Consider the following 16,930-nt stretch of genomic DNA (forward strand, 5'->3'; position numbering starts at 1 on the left):
CATAAACAGAAAAGCGATATCAGTTATTCAAAAGATGTAAAAGAATATAAAATTCAGATTTGAGTAGTAATTGAGTGTTCGACTGGGACATGTATGTAAAGTGAGTGTCGAAAACATTGATAAACTAAAAACATAAAAATAACAAAAAATTTCCATGAAAAATACGAAAAAATATCCTAGCTAATTATGTCCCTTCTTGCTAAACCTGCTTGAATGGGACTCGATTCCAATAAATTTTGATCAAATATCAATTAATCCAATTAATATTTAATTAAATCAATCATTAAATTACAATTATTACTGATTACTAAACCCTAGCTAATATTATGAATGACTAAATCTTAATTAAATGATTATAAATCCCAATAATGTATCACTAGGTCTTAATTGATCCCTAATTGACCTCTTAGTTATTTTTTTTGAGGTACCTCTTTGTTATTATTAATTCAGAATTTCAAAAGTGTTGTCTAAAGTGAAACAAAGTAGTCGAAAATTTTCGATTTTAGTGGAATGTTTTTTATTTGAAGTGGGACGAATACAATATGGTGAGAAAAGGGTATTAGAATGAAGGAGGATTATGATTAGGATTAGCAGTAATGACATTGACAGAATACACGTGCCCATGCACGTTACATTGTCTACAACATTAAACTTATCTTTGTATATATAAACATTCCCTCTCCTCTTGCATTCACCTTTCTTCACACCACCAAAAAAATCTTTTCACATTCAACATCCTTCTCTTCATCTGTGAGTTCTCCTCTTCTCTTTTTTCTGCACATTTGCGGAGAGATTGATCGTTCAATATGCAAATATGTATATATGCTTACAGTTACAGTCGTAATTCTTGATCAGGTTACTGAAGAAGAGAGCGATTTTCGCAGCAAAGATGGTGAAAACTTCAGATGGAAATGAAGATGTGCTGCCGAGGCAGATTGGGTGCATCAACGGCATATTTCAGCTCTTCAATCATCGCCTCTTTTTCGTTGGTCGGAGTTTTGGGAGCCACCCACGCAAGAGGCTACTAATAGGTAGCTTGCAACATTCATTCTCCAAGCTGATCACCTGAAAATATGTCACTTTTTTTCATGAAAAGCACAGCATAATTTGAATAATTTTATGTAACATAGCACACCAACATTTATTCAGAACATTAAATCATGCTTATAAAATTCTCTAATTAACGTGATATTGTAAGTTTCAAGTCGTGTGTGTGTGTGTGTATGTTATATAAGTTGTGATAACAATGTGCATAGCTTCTAATTAGAGGGTTCAATTCTACACCTAAGGCTCGTTTGTTCGACAATATGGGATAAGGCTTGATATGTTTAATTATCTTGTACTCGTAGTAAAAAACGAGCTGCTATATAACTTGTATAGTTGTTAATCTATTTGGCTAAAATTGCTGGCATTTGTTTCTTGTTTTCTCAAGGTTCCCAACAACAATTGGAGCCTCGTAATGCAACAAAAGCAGTCATAGTAAGACTCTCTTTAACATAAATCAGTTTCTCATTTCTTGAAAAAAAAAAAAAGAGAGGAGAGAAAACTGCATTTCCTTTCTATCTATAGCTGCCTATACCATAAATGAATTCTAGTAAGAAGTAAAGTAAACGACTTACATTTGCAGGCGAAAGATCCGGATTTGCAGAAGGGAAGAACACGAGAGTCCTCGGAATCACCAGAAGCCTCCTCTCCATCTTCTTCTCACTCATCCACACATTCATCCATGACAGGACAGAAGCATCTATTGAATAGAGGCCTCGAGTCCTCCGATATTCGAGGACTAGTGAAAGACTCGATGTACAGAGAAGCTCGTGGCATGAAGCACGTCGATTCTCCCAGACCTTTGCAGAGGTCCAAAGGTGCAAAGGATATACTCCCTCGATTTTCTTATGATGGAACTGGAAGAGAAACACACGATGCAGTTAAGACGAACACGAAGCTTAAAGAAAATCCAAGATTCTCACTTGACAGTAAAGCAAGTTCCTTGATCCATTCAGCCCTTGAATCAAGATTGAATTCTCTTTGCTGTAAAGTTCCTCCAGTGACGAAGGAATCCGGAAGTCATAGTCGATCATCGAGCATCGTGACAAAGCTAATGGGGTTGGATGATTTCCCGAATTCCATCATCACAGATGAGAGTTCTACTGCAAGCCCCAAAGTAGCTTTTCTTTCAAAACCACCCACTGCAGCTGAGAGAAGACAGCTAAAACAAGTTTCTTTCTCACAATCTGTTTCTCGAAAGAATCCCGCTACACAATCGCCACAACATCGCAGGGCCATTTCTGCCGTAAAAACAAATGCACGGTCAAAGCTGCCATTGGAATCCGCTCCATGGAGGCATCAAGATTGTAGTAAAAAACAGTCTCAGAAGATGGCTAGACAAAGTGGGAAAGCTCCAGCAGATGGCTCGTTTCCATCTTCTTCGGTTTATGGTCAAATCGAGAAGAGGATAACAGAGCTCGAATTTAAAAGGTCTGGCAAGGATCTCAGAGCTCTTAAACAGATACTTGAAGCAATGCAGAAAACAAGAGAGAAAGTGGAAAATCAAAGACAGAAATCTGATGAACTCAAATTGCAAGAAAGCGCTTTGGAGGACAGCTGCTCCGATCAGAATTCTAGCTCGTTGATGTTGCAGAACAGAAAGACATTCCAGCAGCAGCCGGCTCTGACCACAAAGGAGACTTTCCGTCCTAAGCAGTTGACTTCTTCCACTGGGACAACGAAGTTGACAGGAAAAGTCAAAATCTCGAGTTCCAGAAGCCACGATTCTAAATATGACAGAGAGAATCAAGCAAGCAGAGAAAGAGCACATCACCGTACATCAATGAACAACAATGTGATAGATCCCAATCAACGTTTTCCTTGCATTGACAAGAAGATTACCTCGAGAAATGTAGAATCAGAGCATTCTGCACCTCAACGAGAAAGAGCAGAAAATTGCACTACCTCTGGAAGAGGTTCGCAAATGGTGAGTCCAAGACTGCAATATATTGTACTGAAGCCTGAAAGAGGATCTCGTCCTAACACCTCGACATCAGAGTCAGAGAGTGCCAGAACGCAACTAAGCAAGAGAGTAAGAGAAAAGTGTTGTGAGAAGGGGAAACACAGAGTGAAATCAATGGATTTGAGCAGCCTTAGCAGTGAGACAAGATACTCAAGTTACCATGGTGATACGGCTTCTTCAAAATCAGAGAGCAACAATAGTGTAGCATCACAGGCAGAAACAGATGCTGTAAGCTCGGTTAATCTCTTTAGCTTGAATTCCAGAGAACACCAGGCAAGTAAAGCAAACTATGCTTACTTTTCTGTCTAGATGAGTTGCTTTATGCTGATAATTGACAGTTAGCATTTCTGCCACAGGATTATGTGACAACACCAAAAGAAGACATGCCCGCAGTGATCACAATGGAACAACCAAGTCCAGTTTCAGTTCTCGACACTCCATTCTACACTGAAGGTTCACCATCACCTGTAAAGAAGATATCAACAGCTTTTCAAGGTATTGATCTGCTGTCCTCAGTAAAAACTTCAAACATCGAATTCAAATTTGCATTATGGTATGTTTAGTTATGCAAAACTTGGCAATATGCAAGTTGCTCTTAATCTGAATATCACATATTACAAATGCCAGGATGTTGTGCACTTCGTATGCATGTTAGACCGTGCATCGACTAAGTAACAGACCTAACACATTTATGACATGCAAAATTGTGCCATATAGAACATCGTGAATATATCGACATTGTGAGTAGTTCACCTGACTAATCAAATATTCTTTGTTTTCTGCCAATTAATAAAGACGAGTGCCCAAGTCCTGATGAGGCAGAATGGAATCTTCAGAATCTGAATCATTTAGCAGCCTCCACAAAATCTGATTCCAGTTACAGAAACAATCAGCAGTCAGAAAATCTGTTCGACTTAATTCACGAGTCTGGATTGTTGAAGACCAAACCAAAAGGAAGTGCTGCAAATGGCAATGAATATGCATATCAGAGCACTAATCCAGAAGAGAGATACATTAACAAGATGCCACCAGAATTGGGACTCTTCAAAGACACGAGCATCATCCAAATGGATAGCCATCTCCTTTTCTTGGGCTTCAATTCCAACACATTCCATGCCCTTCAAGAAGAGGATGATACACTTGAGTATTCAAATGATGAACTCTGCGAAAATACTGATAAGATGAAAAAAAATCAGAAAATCCAGAGAAAAATTGTTGCTGATGTGGCAAATGAAATACTGGTTCGTAAAATAACTTCAGGCAGGTTATCTACAACAAGCAGGAGAATGAGCTTACAGAGGCTTATGAAGGAAGTATACTTGGAGATGGAACAATTATGCAGGATGCCACATTGCAATGTTGATGATGAGGATGACGAATCGATCAGAGCCTTACATGTCGATATGAAGTATCAATCAGATGACTGGATCTGTTACAGTGGTGACATACCAGCCTTGGTGTTGGACATAGAACGGCTGATTTTTAAAGACCTGGTAAATGAGGTCATTCACATGTGATGTCTCTTGCAGGAAACAGCTGATTTTTAAAGACCTGGTAAATGAGGTCATTCACATGTGATGTCTCTTGCAGGAAACTTTTTACCAAGTAGTATAACCGTCTGGTTCTTTCTTATTTTGTAAATACATATATTTTAGCTTTGAAAAGCACCTTAGAAGTATGACATGTACAGCAGATCAAATTTTTTTGAAAAGAATCAGCTGTTTCCTCAAAATGCTTCAGTCTATGACCAATAAGGCAATAACTTATGTAATTCAACTTTGAGATCGTATCTGCAAAGTGAAGGAGGAGATTAGCCACACAATCACAATGCATGAAACTAACTGTAGGCATCAGATGGTTCTCTGCATTGAAGTCTGAAAATATCCGTGCTATCAGCAATATAGTAACTAATGCAAATTTTTTCTTTACCCGTTGTGTTACAGTAGAAATTGAGGGTACCACTGTATATACTGATCTCAAATAATCAGTTCCTGCAAACTGAAAAACTGCACTTAATTTGTACTAAGTACAGAAAACTAAGGATCTCATATATGAAGATTGCGAACTAGATCAATTTTGAAAATAAAACAGCTTAAAGGAATATGTGCTCCCAGATGTTGGAGGTTACGCTATATAGAATGTAGTTTTTGACTTTAACCTTAATGGAACTGTCAATAGCTATTGATTACGTTGCTATGCAGTAAAAGGACTGATGATAACACTCCTGCTTGAATTGATACTTCAAAGAAGTACAAGAACGAAAAGTAACACACACAAAACAACTCTATTCATATGCTGGATGGGAGGGGGGCTAAGCAGGATGAAATCTACGAGCATCTGCAAAATAAGGGAATAAGATACTGGAGCAGGTATAACAGAACATAATAGCTAGTGTATACTATCATTACTATCATTTGCAACATAATTCCAATAAGCAACTTAACTATGTCGCTAACTTAGTTTATCAAGTGAAAATTCAAAAAATTAATGATTTTCCGCTATAAATGGATGGTACCAAAACAATAACTTCAAAAATCATTTCTAACCAAATTAAAGCTACAAACACAAAAGAAAAGTTCCACGCAAATATCTACACTTTATGAAGGGCTCTTTATTTTACAGGTGTCCTCTGGAAAAAACTCTTCCTTCTTTTCCATTATCCATGAATATGTAAAATAACATACACAAAAATGTGAAAGAGGTAACAATATAGGCCAAATTTTAAATTTCAAGTAATAAATTCAATATTTCATCTTGTTTTTACACTACATAGTGTCTTGTTTGTGTACAGTGATATCACCATTGCTCTTTTACCATACAAGGATTGATTGCTGTAGCAATAGATATAGAGCTCATAAGATAAAATGATGTAGTTCAGTTACCAAGAATAAATGGTATGGAATTTGAGTAGCACAAAGAGCTAGCATTTAAATGTAGTTCATTATCAAGAATGCACTTTATCCTGCATGACACATTCATCTTCATGCAGCTTGACTCATTTTCAGAATGAAATTACTTCATCACAAGAACACTTGTAGACTTGAGTAGTTGAGTTTGCTTCCAAGCTGATACTAATTGAACATTTACCAACTTCTTTGTTCAAAGAAGCATGATCATGATATTTAGAGGCATATGAAATATCTTCCATGAAATGCAAATTTGAAATTTCCAATAATATTAAGAATGCACTATTCAATGAAAGCCAACACTCATAAAACATATATATCATGTACAGATCTAAAAAATAAACGCACATGTCATTTCTCTTGATGGTAACCAGCAGCATTCAAACAGCATTATTTTTTTTTAATGTTTTACAAGGTTGTGGAAATAATTTCAGATATCCAATATCAGCATTATTTTCGATCCAGTAATTCTTGAAAAGCTGACTGATCTTTATGAAATAGATTCCAGCTTCTTTGAAAGCTAATACACACACCTGCATTTAGTCCTACCTTTTTATGACAGAAGATTCCAAATAGTTCTCAACCTAAAAAAACCCCACACATCAAGAATTCCCTTGTCGATCCATTGCTAGCCTCCCATTCTTGTATTGTTAGGAATTTAGTATTGAATATCAGCAAAGAAATTCTAACTAATACAGCCAAACACAACAAAATTAAAGAAATTGCTATCATACACACGGAAACCTTTCTCTGGTCATTCACCAAGCACTATAACTTTTTGTTTACTCATAATTCCCATTTCAATAAGCATTGCCGAAAAGATCTGAAATCTATATGTGGAATGACCTATTCAAGACAACTGGGGCAGTTAGCTCCTCATCCAAGCATTTTGAAAAAACATTTAATTTACCGAGGAACAAACCAGATAGAGAAAACATTAATGAAAGTGCATAAGAAAAAGAAAGAAATACTTAAAAGTATGCAAATCCTTGTATTTTATAATTACCAGCGGTGAAAAGAAAATACAAAAGATAGATCAAAGAGGTTGAGAGAACGAGCATCTTCAGATAATTGTGATCTTGATACGGAGTACATAGCAATTACAATTAGTAAGCGAAAATTATAGTATCTTCCTACCTGGAGATGAAACATCTTTTGATACATAAAAAATATGCATGTGTTCCAAAGCTTAAACAACAAAAGTATGTAATTACAACTCACTGCACTCTATTCCACAGTGTACGTTACCAACCACATCATTTATGTTTACCAATTCATAATTGCAACATCATATGGAAATTAACAGTGGCTGGGCATATTAATGGTAAAATGAGCTGCATCAAAATAGGACTCCTTGGTAAAAAACTTTTGGTAATAGATAGACCAAGAAATAATAGGAGAAAGGTCAATACAAAATTGAGTATTTGTGATGCACTTATCTATATTAACTGATATACTTTTCTCTATTCAATATTATGTCTTACCAATGTGCTTCAGCATACAAATACCACATCACTGAGGATTGGTATTTACTTTTCTCATCATAATAAATTTCTACTAGATTCACTTAATAAATATTGAATGCAAAGAATGCTTGAATAGCAGTAACATTATCAAACTAATGTCTACCACATACAATGTAAATAGTCACATGATCAGATAAATTGTGTTGCTGTACAAGCTAGATTGTGCTATTTCTATTGTTGGAGTACTTTTATGGGCACAGTGCATCTTATACCCGAATCATCCCAAAAAGCAACAGATACAGTAACCATAAGGTCAACATAATGGCTTAATCCCTGAGTCATACAATATAAAGTAAAACAACAAAAAACTCAAAACTAATGATTTTAATTTCAGTTATGAAAAAATTATCAATGACATGGGCCCATGCAGACAACTAACCCTCAACAACTCAGTGAACGTGTTCATTTAGAACTCTAAAATGCTTGTGTAGAGAAGATCTAGCTCATCGACTATGACTACCATGAAGCAAGCGTTGGATGCTAGCTCCAAAAAAATTTTACAGTCTCTAATCAAACATTCTAATTTACACATTAGACACTTCTGGTGGATACTCCGTATTTTCCCAAAGGATCTTCTCAGCCCTACCTTTCTTCTCGTCTGCTCCATCATGATCGTCACCAAACCAAGGAGAAGTTCTCTCAGTGCCCTTGTTTTGAGGGTTCACCACCCTGCTTAAGGATTTCTTAACATTCTCAAACTTAAATTGTACATTGGGCCTCCCATTTAGAGGAATCTTTCTCCTGTCCTCAGGCTCACAAGGACCACTCCTTGCAGGTTCCTTGGCTTGCGAAGATGGCTCCATAATTGAAACATGGTTTTCCATAGCTTCATGACTTTGATGATACCCATACCCCAGAGACTCATCAATAAGTCTAGCTGGCAAAGTAGGCAAAGATACCTCTTTTTCCCAAAATTGAAGAGGGGTAGCAAGAAATGGATTGTTTTCTGCTGCTCGTTGTGCCTTTGCAGCATCCCCTTGTTCAACAACTACTCCTGCTTCAGATCCATTACAAATTAACTTCTGCTGCAAATTCAGCAAAGACCTCTCAGCTCTCCTGTGCTGCTGTTCCACCTGCTGAATCTTAACCGCCTCTGTTTCTGAGTCTTTCTCGTTTCCAGAACTTAACTCTGCATAAGTCGCAGGATCTGGAAACTTGGGCAACCAGCTTGGTATATGTTCTTCAGGGGGGTTTTCCTCTGCCTGAGCAAAACTAATGTCCAATACCGTTTCTTTTACAACCGGAAAAGAAGGAACTGGATATGCAAATGGGATTTCATCTGGTTGACTGACATATCGAATAATATCCTTAACAACACCTGATCGTGCAAGGCAATGCCTAACATCAGAAGCACCTGAAAAGCCCTGGACTGAGCCCAAATGCTCCAACCCCTGAATCACATCGAAAACATTACACTGCGTCCTATTAGCTAAATTCGCATAAGACGACGCAGTTTTTCCTATCTCCCGAATATACCTCACTGCTACATCAGCTAGATTATCCAATGCAGACTGCTGAAAGCTCTGAAAACCTAAGCTTTCACAAACCTGCGCCACCACATTCCTGGCAATGGCCTGGGCAAATTCATCTTTCCCCAACTTCTTTTTCTTCCTCATTGACTGCGGATTCTCTTTCTCACTCAAGAACTTATCTTTCCCCTCTCCATGGCTCATATTAGACAACACTTCATAATATCACACCGTAATCAAATTGAATGACCTTGATCGACTTTAGACCAAGAACCCACAGTTCCGACCTCAAATCATCGAACCAACATTAGAGTAAACCCGAGATTCTGGCACTCACCAGCAAAATAAACGACGCGATCCTATTAAGCTAAAGAAAACGAAAATTCACAGAGTAATGAATTCGTACCTGGAATTTTCTAGGTTTAAGCCGGACCCACATGAAAGAAACAGAATCAAATCCAATTGAGCTCCCGCAGAAAAATAAATGGGATGAATTTATTTAACTGAGAAAAAATTGTGAATGACTGATCACAGTAACAACTAATCAAAACCCCTAAACCCCCAATTACAGAGAAAATCGAAGTGGGGGGAAAACCGATTTGAGGCTGCTGCTTTATAGACGGCCAAGCACTGTGTGTGTGGTCTGACTACGGAGGTGAGTCGGCATTGGAGTTTGGACAGCCAATTCCGACCGCAAATTCGTTGATGTCGCTCTTCTAATAAACACGGTTTTTAAGTTTAGAGATTGGCATTGAACGTCACTGCAGGAGAAGGGACTGAAAGGTAATCTATCGGAACTTTACTTGCTTTTTTTTTAAAACGGGAACTTTACTTACTCAAAAGAGCAAAATATTGAGAGTTTGAATAATAGGATCGAACAAACTGAAAAACGGTTACAGTTTTTTTCTAAAAAAAAAAAAAAAAAACAAAAAACAAAACAAAACAAACTTTGGGTTATTGGTCCGGTAGGGAATTAGGGGTTAACATTTTCTAACAGAAAATAGCCGAAATCTAAGGGGGGTGTATTCGTTCCGGATTTTTATAGATTTTAAAAGTCCGTGGATTTTAAAAGTCTATAGAATTTTGACAGATTCTTCATGATTTCGAATGAATTCTTGATGGGATTTTTAATGAATTTGCAAGAATTTGACGTGATATTTTCGGATTTGAATTCTACAAATTCAGCGAGCGCTGGGCACCCACGGGCGATAGAAACGAAGCCAGCGGCCGCTAGCATCCCACGATCGCTTGGATACCCAGCGAGGATATACTACAAAGCAACACTGTCAGTATACTATTTGTATGAATTATGAGAAGTAATTGGTCACGTAACAAAACAATATTATCTATTTATACTGACAGTGTTGGAAAGAACATTATTTAATTAGAGCTAAACGCCACTTCTACGCTTCTACTATACTACCTACTAATACACACGAAACACATTTGTGTAAGAAAATACAGTGTAAATAGTTTCCGCCAAAAGAAAAAGCAAAAACAAATCGAAAATCTGCTGGAACTCGCCGGAGATTGTTCAGGCCGAATGGGAAAAGGGCTAACATCTGAATACAGAGATTGAGCTCCATCTTCTGTCCAAAGGCCACATTCACTTCCGTCGTGCTCGTCTCATGCCATCATCTCGTCAGGTCAATGCCTCTTTTTCGTTCCCACTGTCTCGCCTTCCTGCATCTCAGCTTATAGTGTACAAATCACTATAGGAGAAAACCACAGATTGAATATCTAACTTGCCTTTTTGGTGAAGAAGCAAGCCGACATTAACATGTGGGACCGAGTTGGTTTTCTTGAATACTCCAAAGCTCGTATGTAAGGTATCAAGGAGCTCTCTCTAAGCCATCTTCAGTTACTGGATACAAATTGTGGCTTCAACCAAGACATATTTCTCCAATACTAAGAATTCATGCACACCCATTGTTGTGTTCTTGACAACGCTGTTGTTTGAGGAGACTGTACAGCCCAGTGAGCGCTGCATGCCAGCGACCGTTGGCTTGTCCGATCGCGGCAGACCCTAGCGCGCGTTGCATGCCAGCGATCGCTGGCTTCGTCAGGCTCCAGCGCTGGGTCCAGCGGCCGCTGGCTTCTTTGCTGCGGGCGCTGGAACCCAGCGAGCGCGTGATCTTGGCAGATTTGTGAATTCTCGTGGTGTTTGGTCGGATTTGTTGATGCCTATTTTTTGAATGAAATCAATGAAAGTCATTCCAACTTAAAAGTTCGTAGATTAACGAATACACCTAGATTTTTATAGACTTTTAAAAGTATTGAACGAATACACCCAGATTTTAAAAGACTTTTAAAAGTCTTGAACTAATACACCCAGATTTTAAAAGACTTTTAAAAGTCTTGAACTAATACACCCGGATTTTAAAAGTCTGCAGAAATCTATAAAAATCTTGAACGAATACACCCCCTTAAATGTAAATTTAGGGGGTGTATTGGACCAAACTTTTAAAAGTCTTTAAAAATCTAAAGGTATTCAATATGAATTTTAAAAAGTCTTAAAAAATTCTTAGTTATCTAAAAGTCTGTTGATCTTAAAATTTTATAGATTTTGATAGATTTTTCTTCAAAAATATAAGGAGAGAAATCTCACCTCATCACATGAAATTTCTTTGGATTCTTATACCTCTCTTCTGTCCAGCGCTAGCTCGAGATAAACGAGCGCTGGTGCTTTGAGCATCAAGCATCTCAGCGGTTTTTGGGCTCCAACTCCGGTTCCAGTGGTCACTGGGCACCGGGCGACGCTAGGTTGTTCCGGATTCAGCGGTAGTTGGGCTCCAGCCGGCGCTGGGTTGGTGCCTTCCTAATTCCTATCAAGCCGATGAAAATCCATGAAAAAAAAAAGTCAGTCAGTCAAACTCTGCATAGAGTTTATGAATTTCCTAAATCCACAAAAATTCATGAACTTTTTAAAACTCCAAAAAAATCCAACAGAATCCCAAACCAATACACCCACCTTAGATTAGGAAAGATTGATGGTTAGGTTTATACTCATTTTTAGAAGATATGAGCACGTTCTATTACAATGGGTCAATTATATAATTAAAAAAAAAAACAGTAACATTAGCTTAGAATATTTTATATTTATAAGGTGTGTTTTGATCATCAACAGAGTTCCATCGTTAGATTTTGGTATTAACCAAAATTTAGAATTTTTCCAACATAACATATAAGTGTGAACAGATCTGAGGGGGTTACTTGAGATGACACTTCAGCACTGATCATCAAATGTAGATATGAGGAAGCTTGATCACAAGACGACAAAGAATGCATTACCTGTAGAAACAAGTGGAGACACTTCATTCGCTCTAGAAAGATTAATATAATATAAATCCATTATCAAAAGATTTTGAAAAATATGATTTCAGACAATATTATCATTAGGTGCAATACACGTGAAGGTCTGAATTGACAAAACTACCTTTCAACACAATGTGTAACATACCTGAATTGGCGATTTCACCCCTACACTCATAGATCAAAAAAGACTTTTACCCTTGCCTGTAAATAGTACTAGAACTCATTGTAAATGCACAAATGATTAAACACTTAAAGGAAACTCTGGCAATTTCATTCTTAAGCACTTCAAATCTTCAAGTTACCATTTTTCTACTCAATTATTTTTGTTTCTCTTCAATATTTTTGGTTTTTCAACTCTTATCTTGCTCGTGAAACGTCAAGATTGTTGATGTTCAGTAGAAAATCTTGGACGTTCGGAGTCCTTGCCAAAAAACCCGGTTTTTCTCTATTTTATTTATTATGCTTAATTGAAATTTATGTGGTAAAAACTTGACTCAACAAAACGATGAACATGAGTAAGATCCAACCAAATTAACTACAAAAACTCCAATTAGTCATCCAGTTGGTAGACCTGTTGGTAGAGATAAGGCTAAAGCTAAAAGAATAGAAAAAACCACTACATCACAATCTTCAGTAGTACATGATGATTTCACTACAGATGTTCGTGCGTTTAGGATCACACATAAAAATAAAATTGATGTGTATTTAAAGGAAATTGCCTTGATGACAAGGAAGTCGAACATGACTATGTTGAATACATTGATGGCCAAAAGCCACCACTACAAGAAAACGCGGCTCTAGCGATCGAAAATTCGGCACGACCGATTTAACGATTGAGAACTGTTGTCGCCGTTTTGTTCGTCGTTCGGCCACCAACGACCGAAAATTTTCGATCGTTAAAAAACAACGATCGAAAATTAATTTTAATGATCGTTTAGTATGTCGTTAAAACCGTGGTGAAGCCGTGCACGAACGACGATCCTGGAGAGCCAACGACTGAAAAAAAACGGTTGTTGATATCCGGCAAGACTTAACGACCGTTTTGGTTCTGTCGTTGCCTAACGACCGAATTTCGGTCGTTGGTTGCCGTTTTAACTGTTGATCTCCCTCAACTCTTAACGACCATTTTTTTTTTCGGTCGTTGTTGGTCGTTTTATCTGTTAATCTCCAGCGACATGTAACAACCGTTTATAAGATTAACGATCGTAATTTCAGTCGTTAATTTATTTTTTTTTCTTTTTTCTTTTGTGGAATTTATATTTCCTGTTTTCAGTAATATAGCAATATATAAATGATTCAAAATAATGAAGATGATCAAAGTAGAAAGTCATCAAATAACAAAGTAGCAAATCATAAAATACGCTAACGAGTTTAGAAATTTAGTATTCAAAGTAAGAAGTCATCACATAGTATCTACAACAAACGAGACTGAAGATAATCAAAGGTCTGGGTGGGTCCCATCAGAGGCATCGAAGGGGGATGGTGGTCGATATCCTCGCATGAGCTGCGCTATCTAGGCCTGTATCTCCTATATAACCTTGCTTTGAGCCTCCTCCTTTTGTTTCCTGACTTCTAGCTCCTCCCTCAATGTAACGACCTCAGCCTTTGAGGCAACAGAGAAAGGAAACCAGGAGGTGCTGGTGGAGTGCGTGCTCGACGACTCGCCGCTCTCAGTAATTGCCTTCAACATCATCATACCTAATCCCATGATGCGCCCCCTCGGATCAGGAGTGACAACCTCTCGGAAGATGCGATCCACATCTGAGGGCGTGACCTCTTCCTGTGTCTGACGAAGCTCTCCCAATCGCCTCTCGACCTCCAACTACAATACAAAAAAAGTTAGAATAGTTGTAAAATAAATTATTCGAACAAAAGAATTAAAATATAGTAAATTAACGTCATACCCTGTGCTGCACAGGTCGTCCAGCGGTATACTGTCCATTCTTATAATGGATCCGATGAAAAGTAGCCCAAGAAGCCTCGTCAAAAAGAACATTGCTCTCCCGAGCCTTCAAAAACACATTAAAGATAAAATTAACAATTTAATAGACATAAAAACCCATCCCACGAAGCAATTTCTTTGCACTGTAGAAATCTCCTGTAACTAAATTATCATCGGGAACTATTTCCTTAATCAACTCTAAAATCTGATCAAAACATCGCTCTGACATATTATTCTCATATTTTAAACTCATCAATCGAGCTACAAGAGATAGTTGGGTATGAGTTTTACAGCCATGCCACAACTCTCTATTTCCCGCCTTTGACATATCATATAAATGTTAGGCTATTGGGTTTGGAGGTTCTTCAATTAAATCATCGACATTGTGAAATTGAGTTGTTGCTAAATCCATCACCATCATCTCATAACGATTTACTTCTCTATCTTGTTAAATGGTTACAACTCGCCTAGCTAGCAACATCAGGGACTTGCACTAACGCTTCGCCATGCATAGTTCATATATGATATCTAGGGATGAAACCATTCTTTGCCAAGTGAACCCTCACAATCATTGGAGTATCAAATTTTTTGTTCTTACATTTCATGCACGAATATTTGATTTTATTTCCAATCATTAAGTCTGGTCGAGAAAGTGCATAATGGATAACTACTTCTAATCCATCCATGAACTCATCTGTTAGACTACCTTGAGCATAACGCCTATACATCCACCCCAATCTAAACTCATGTTTTTATTTCCTGCATTCATTTATATTTAAGAATTTAGTTTACAAATTATATTTCAATTAAGAATTTGAGTTTAAGAATTCAAATTTCACGAATAGTTGTTTAATATTAAATTAATGATTTCATTTTGAGAATTCAGATTTCAAGAATAGATGAAGTTTAATATTTGAATAAGAGTTAAGATTAAGATTCAAAGAATGATGATTGAGGATTGGAATTAAAGAACGATGAAGATTAGGAATTAAAGAGTGATAAAGATTATGATTTGAAGAATGATGATTGAGGATTGGAATTAAAGAACGATATGAAGTTAGGAATTAAAGAATGATGAAGATTATGATTTGAAGAATGATGACGATTAGGATTTGAAGATTGATGATTGAGATTTGGAATTTCAACACAACAACAAAACCGCGGTGGTAGTCATTGCTACCGCCTCCGCCTCTCCCCCACCGGCGACCCAAACTCCAATATATACACAATCATACTTAATCGCCTCTCCCCCACCGGCGACACTATCATGCTTAATTATAATTAAAACATGCTCAACGCAATTAATCATGCTAAATCATATATTTCGCCTCTCCCCCACCGGCGACAAAGCGAATAAAATAAATTTAAACATTCTAAGGCCTAATAGAGATGATCTAACTAATTAAGTTCTTTAAATAAATCTAATATAAATGAACCTAACAATGTTCTGTAAAATTCATCCTAATTGCAATTAGCATATAATTAACATATAATTTCACATACAATTTCACATTAATTCACATATAAATTTCAAACTAAATTCTACACTAACATACTAATTAGCCTAAATTGATATACTAACATACTAATATTAACCTAAATTCAAATTAATAGCCTAAATTATGTAAGTTAGATGTACTAACAGGAAATAGCAAATTTCGGCGAGGGCAGAGGCGGTCCATTGAGGGAAGAGGTGGTCCGACGAGGGCAGGGAAGGTGCGGCGAGGGTAGGGGCTAGGAATTGGGGTTGAGAATTAAATCAAACAACTTAAATGTATTAAAAAAACACACATACACACCATAAGCACTTACCGGCGGCTGGCAGCGGGTCTCCGGCGACGGCGAGGGTTGTTCAGTAGTAGTCGGGCAGCGGCGGGGAAGGACGACACCAGGCATGTAGACCTTTGGTGGGCACATGGTCGAAAAGGCGGACGGCGGGAGCAGGGTCGGAAGGCAGGGGGCAGAATCACCGTCGTGGGCGTCGGTGAAGGTGGCGTTCGTCAAGGATGGCAGCGGGCGTCGGACGGCGCCGTCAGGCACGGTGGGGCGGCAAGAATCGACGGGTGGTAGAAAAATCATCAGCGGGGGTGGAGAAATAGAAAGGAAATGGCTGAAATCGAAATGGGGAAAAAAGAAGAAAACCCTAAGTATAACCCGCGGAGTTAACGACCGATTTTCGAATCAACTACCGAAAATTCGATCGTTGTAATTTATATATTATTTTTTTCTTCGATTATTAAAGACCGAAACATCGGTCGTTAAACGGTCGTTATATTTAATTAATAAATTTAAATATTTTTTATTTTCTCTAACTACCATAACTCGGTCGTTAATATTCACTAATTATAAATTAATTAATAATCATAACGACCGTTAAGATAACGGTCGTTAAATTCATACGGAAATTCAAAAAAGAATTTCAAAAAAAATAATTTACGACCATTTTAAACGGTCGTTGATTTAAAATTAAATCAAAAATAAATTTAAAATGTTAAACGATCGGATTTGGGTCGTTATCTCCTAACGACCGTTTTTTTCGGTCGTTCAGTTGAAAAAAATAAAGACAAAAAAAATAATGAAATCGGTCGTGAAATTTGGTCGCAGGAGGCGTGTTTTCTAGTAGTGCACTTATCTCCGCATGAAAAAAAAAAACTAAAAGATCGTTTGATCGATGATGCAATTATTGTTAAATTGATCGTACTTTATTTGCTTGTAATTTTAGTTTCTTTCATTTTAGTTATAGTTTTGCAATAATCTTCACTTTA

At 37.4% G+C, this 16,930-nt stretch overlaps 3 protein-coding genes and 1 long non-coding RNA gene across 4 annotated transcripts; 1 reads left to right on the top strand and 3 right to left on the bottom strand.

The window, feature by feature from the left end:
- Nucleotides 1-559: 559 nt before the first annotated feature.
- LOC130988700 (uncharacterized) lies at nucleotides 560-3,874 on the bottom strand. The gene is made up of 5 exons (XR_009090176.1): nucleotides 3,761-3,874; nucleotides 3,167-3,472; nucleotides 2,887-3,064; nucleotides 1,620-2,714; nucleotides 560-1,065 (listed from the first exon to the last, which is right to left on the bottom strand). It is a non-coding gene; the product is annotated as an uncharacterized LOC130988700 (long non-coding RNA).
- On the top strand, nucleotides 890-4,739 carry LOC130988698 (protein LONGIFOLIA 1-like). Its single transcript, XM_057912618.1, has 5 exons — nucleotides 890-1,031; nucleotides 1,433-1,479; nucleotides 1,628-3,280; nucleotides 3,364-3,502; nucleotides 3,803-4,739. The coding sequence occupies exons 1-5, from the start codon at nucleotides 890-892 to the stop codon at nucleotides 4,522-4,524; spliced, it is 2,703 nt and encodes a 900-aa protein (XP_057768601.1). The 3' UTR covers nucleotides 4,525-4,739.
- A 3,005-nt stretch (nucleotides 4,740-7,744) lies between these two features.
- Nucleotides 7,745-9,740, bottom strand: LOC130988699 (transcription initiation factor TFIID subunit 8-like). Its single transcript, XM_057912619.1, has one exon. The coding sequence runs from the start codon at nucleotides 9,110-9,112 to the stop codon at nucleotides 7,964-7,966; it is 1,149 nt and encodes a 382-aa protein (XP_057768602.1). The 5' UTR covers nucleotides 9,113-9,740; the 3' UTR covers nucleotides 7,745-7,963.
- Nucleotides 9,741-13,627: 3,887 nt separating this feature from the next.
- LOC130990499 (uncharacterized) lies at nucleotides 13,628-16,244 on the bottom strand. The gene is made up of 3 exons (XM_057914727.1): nucleotides 15,978-16,244; nucleotides 14,128-14,232; nucleotides 13,628-14,045 (listed from the first exon to the last, which is right to left on the bottom strand). Exons 1-3 carry the CDS (start codon nucleotides 16,242-16,244, stop codon nucleotides 13,752-13,754), a joined length of 666 nt encoding a protein of 221 aa, XP_057770710.1. The 3' UTR covers nucleotides 13,628-13,751.
- Between the last annotated feature and the right edge of the window lie 686 nt (nucleotides 16,245-16,930).

The sequence above is a fragment of the Salvia miltiorrhiza genome, chromosome 6, assembly GCF_028751815.1.
Source record: "Salvia miltiorrhiza cultivar Shanhuang (shh) chromosome 6, IMPLAD_Smil_shh, whole genome shotgun sequence".
In the NCBI taxonomy this organism is placed as follows: Eukaryota; Viridiplantae; Streptophyta; class Magnoliopsida; order Lamiales; family Lamiaceae; genus Salvia; species Salvia miltiorrhiza.

Bases quoted from the DNA above. Each gene is read 5' to 3' on its own strand.
- LOC130988698 (XM_057912618.1), top strand. From the start codon at position 890: ATGGTGAAAACTTCAGATGGAAATGAAGATGTGCTGCCGAGGCAGATT. The intron at 1,480-1,627 runs GTAAGACTCTCT...TTACATTTGCAG, and splicing joins ATGCAACAAAAGCAGTCATA to GCGAAAGATCCGGATTTGCA. The intron at 3,281-3,363 runs GCAAGTAAAGCA...TTTCTGCCACAG, and splicing joins TGAATTCCAGAGAACACCAG to GATTATGTGACAACACCAAA.
- LOC130988699 (XM_057912619.1), bottom strand. From the start codon at position 9,112: ATGAGCCATGGAGAGGGGAAAGATAAGTTCTTGAGTGAGAAAGAGAAT.
- LOC130990499 (XM_057914727.1), bottom strand. From the start codon at position 16,244: ATGATTTTTCTACCACCCGTCGATTCTTGCCGCCCCACCGTGCCTGAC. The intron at 14,233-15,977 runs GTAAGTGCTTAT...GTGTTTTTGAAG, and splicing joins AGACCCGCTGCCAGCCGCCG to GCTCGGGAGAGCAATGTTCT. The intron at 14,046-14,127 runs GTATGACGTTAA...TTTGTATTGTAG, and splicing joins GACGACCTGTGCAGCACAGG to TTGGAGGTCGAGAGGCGATT.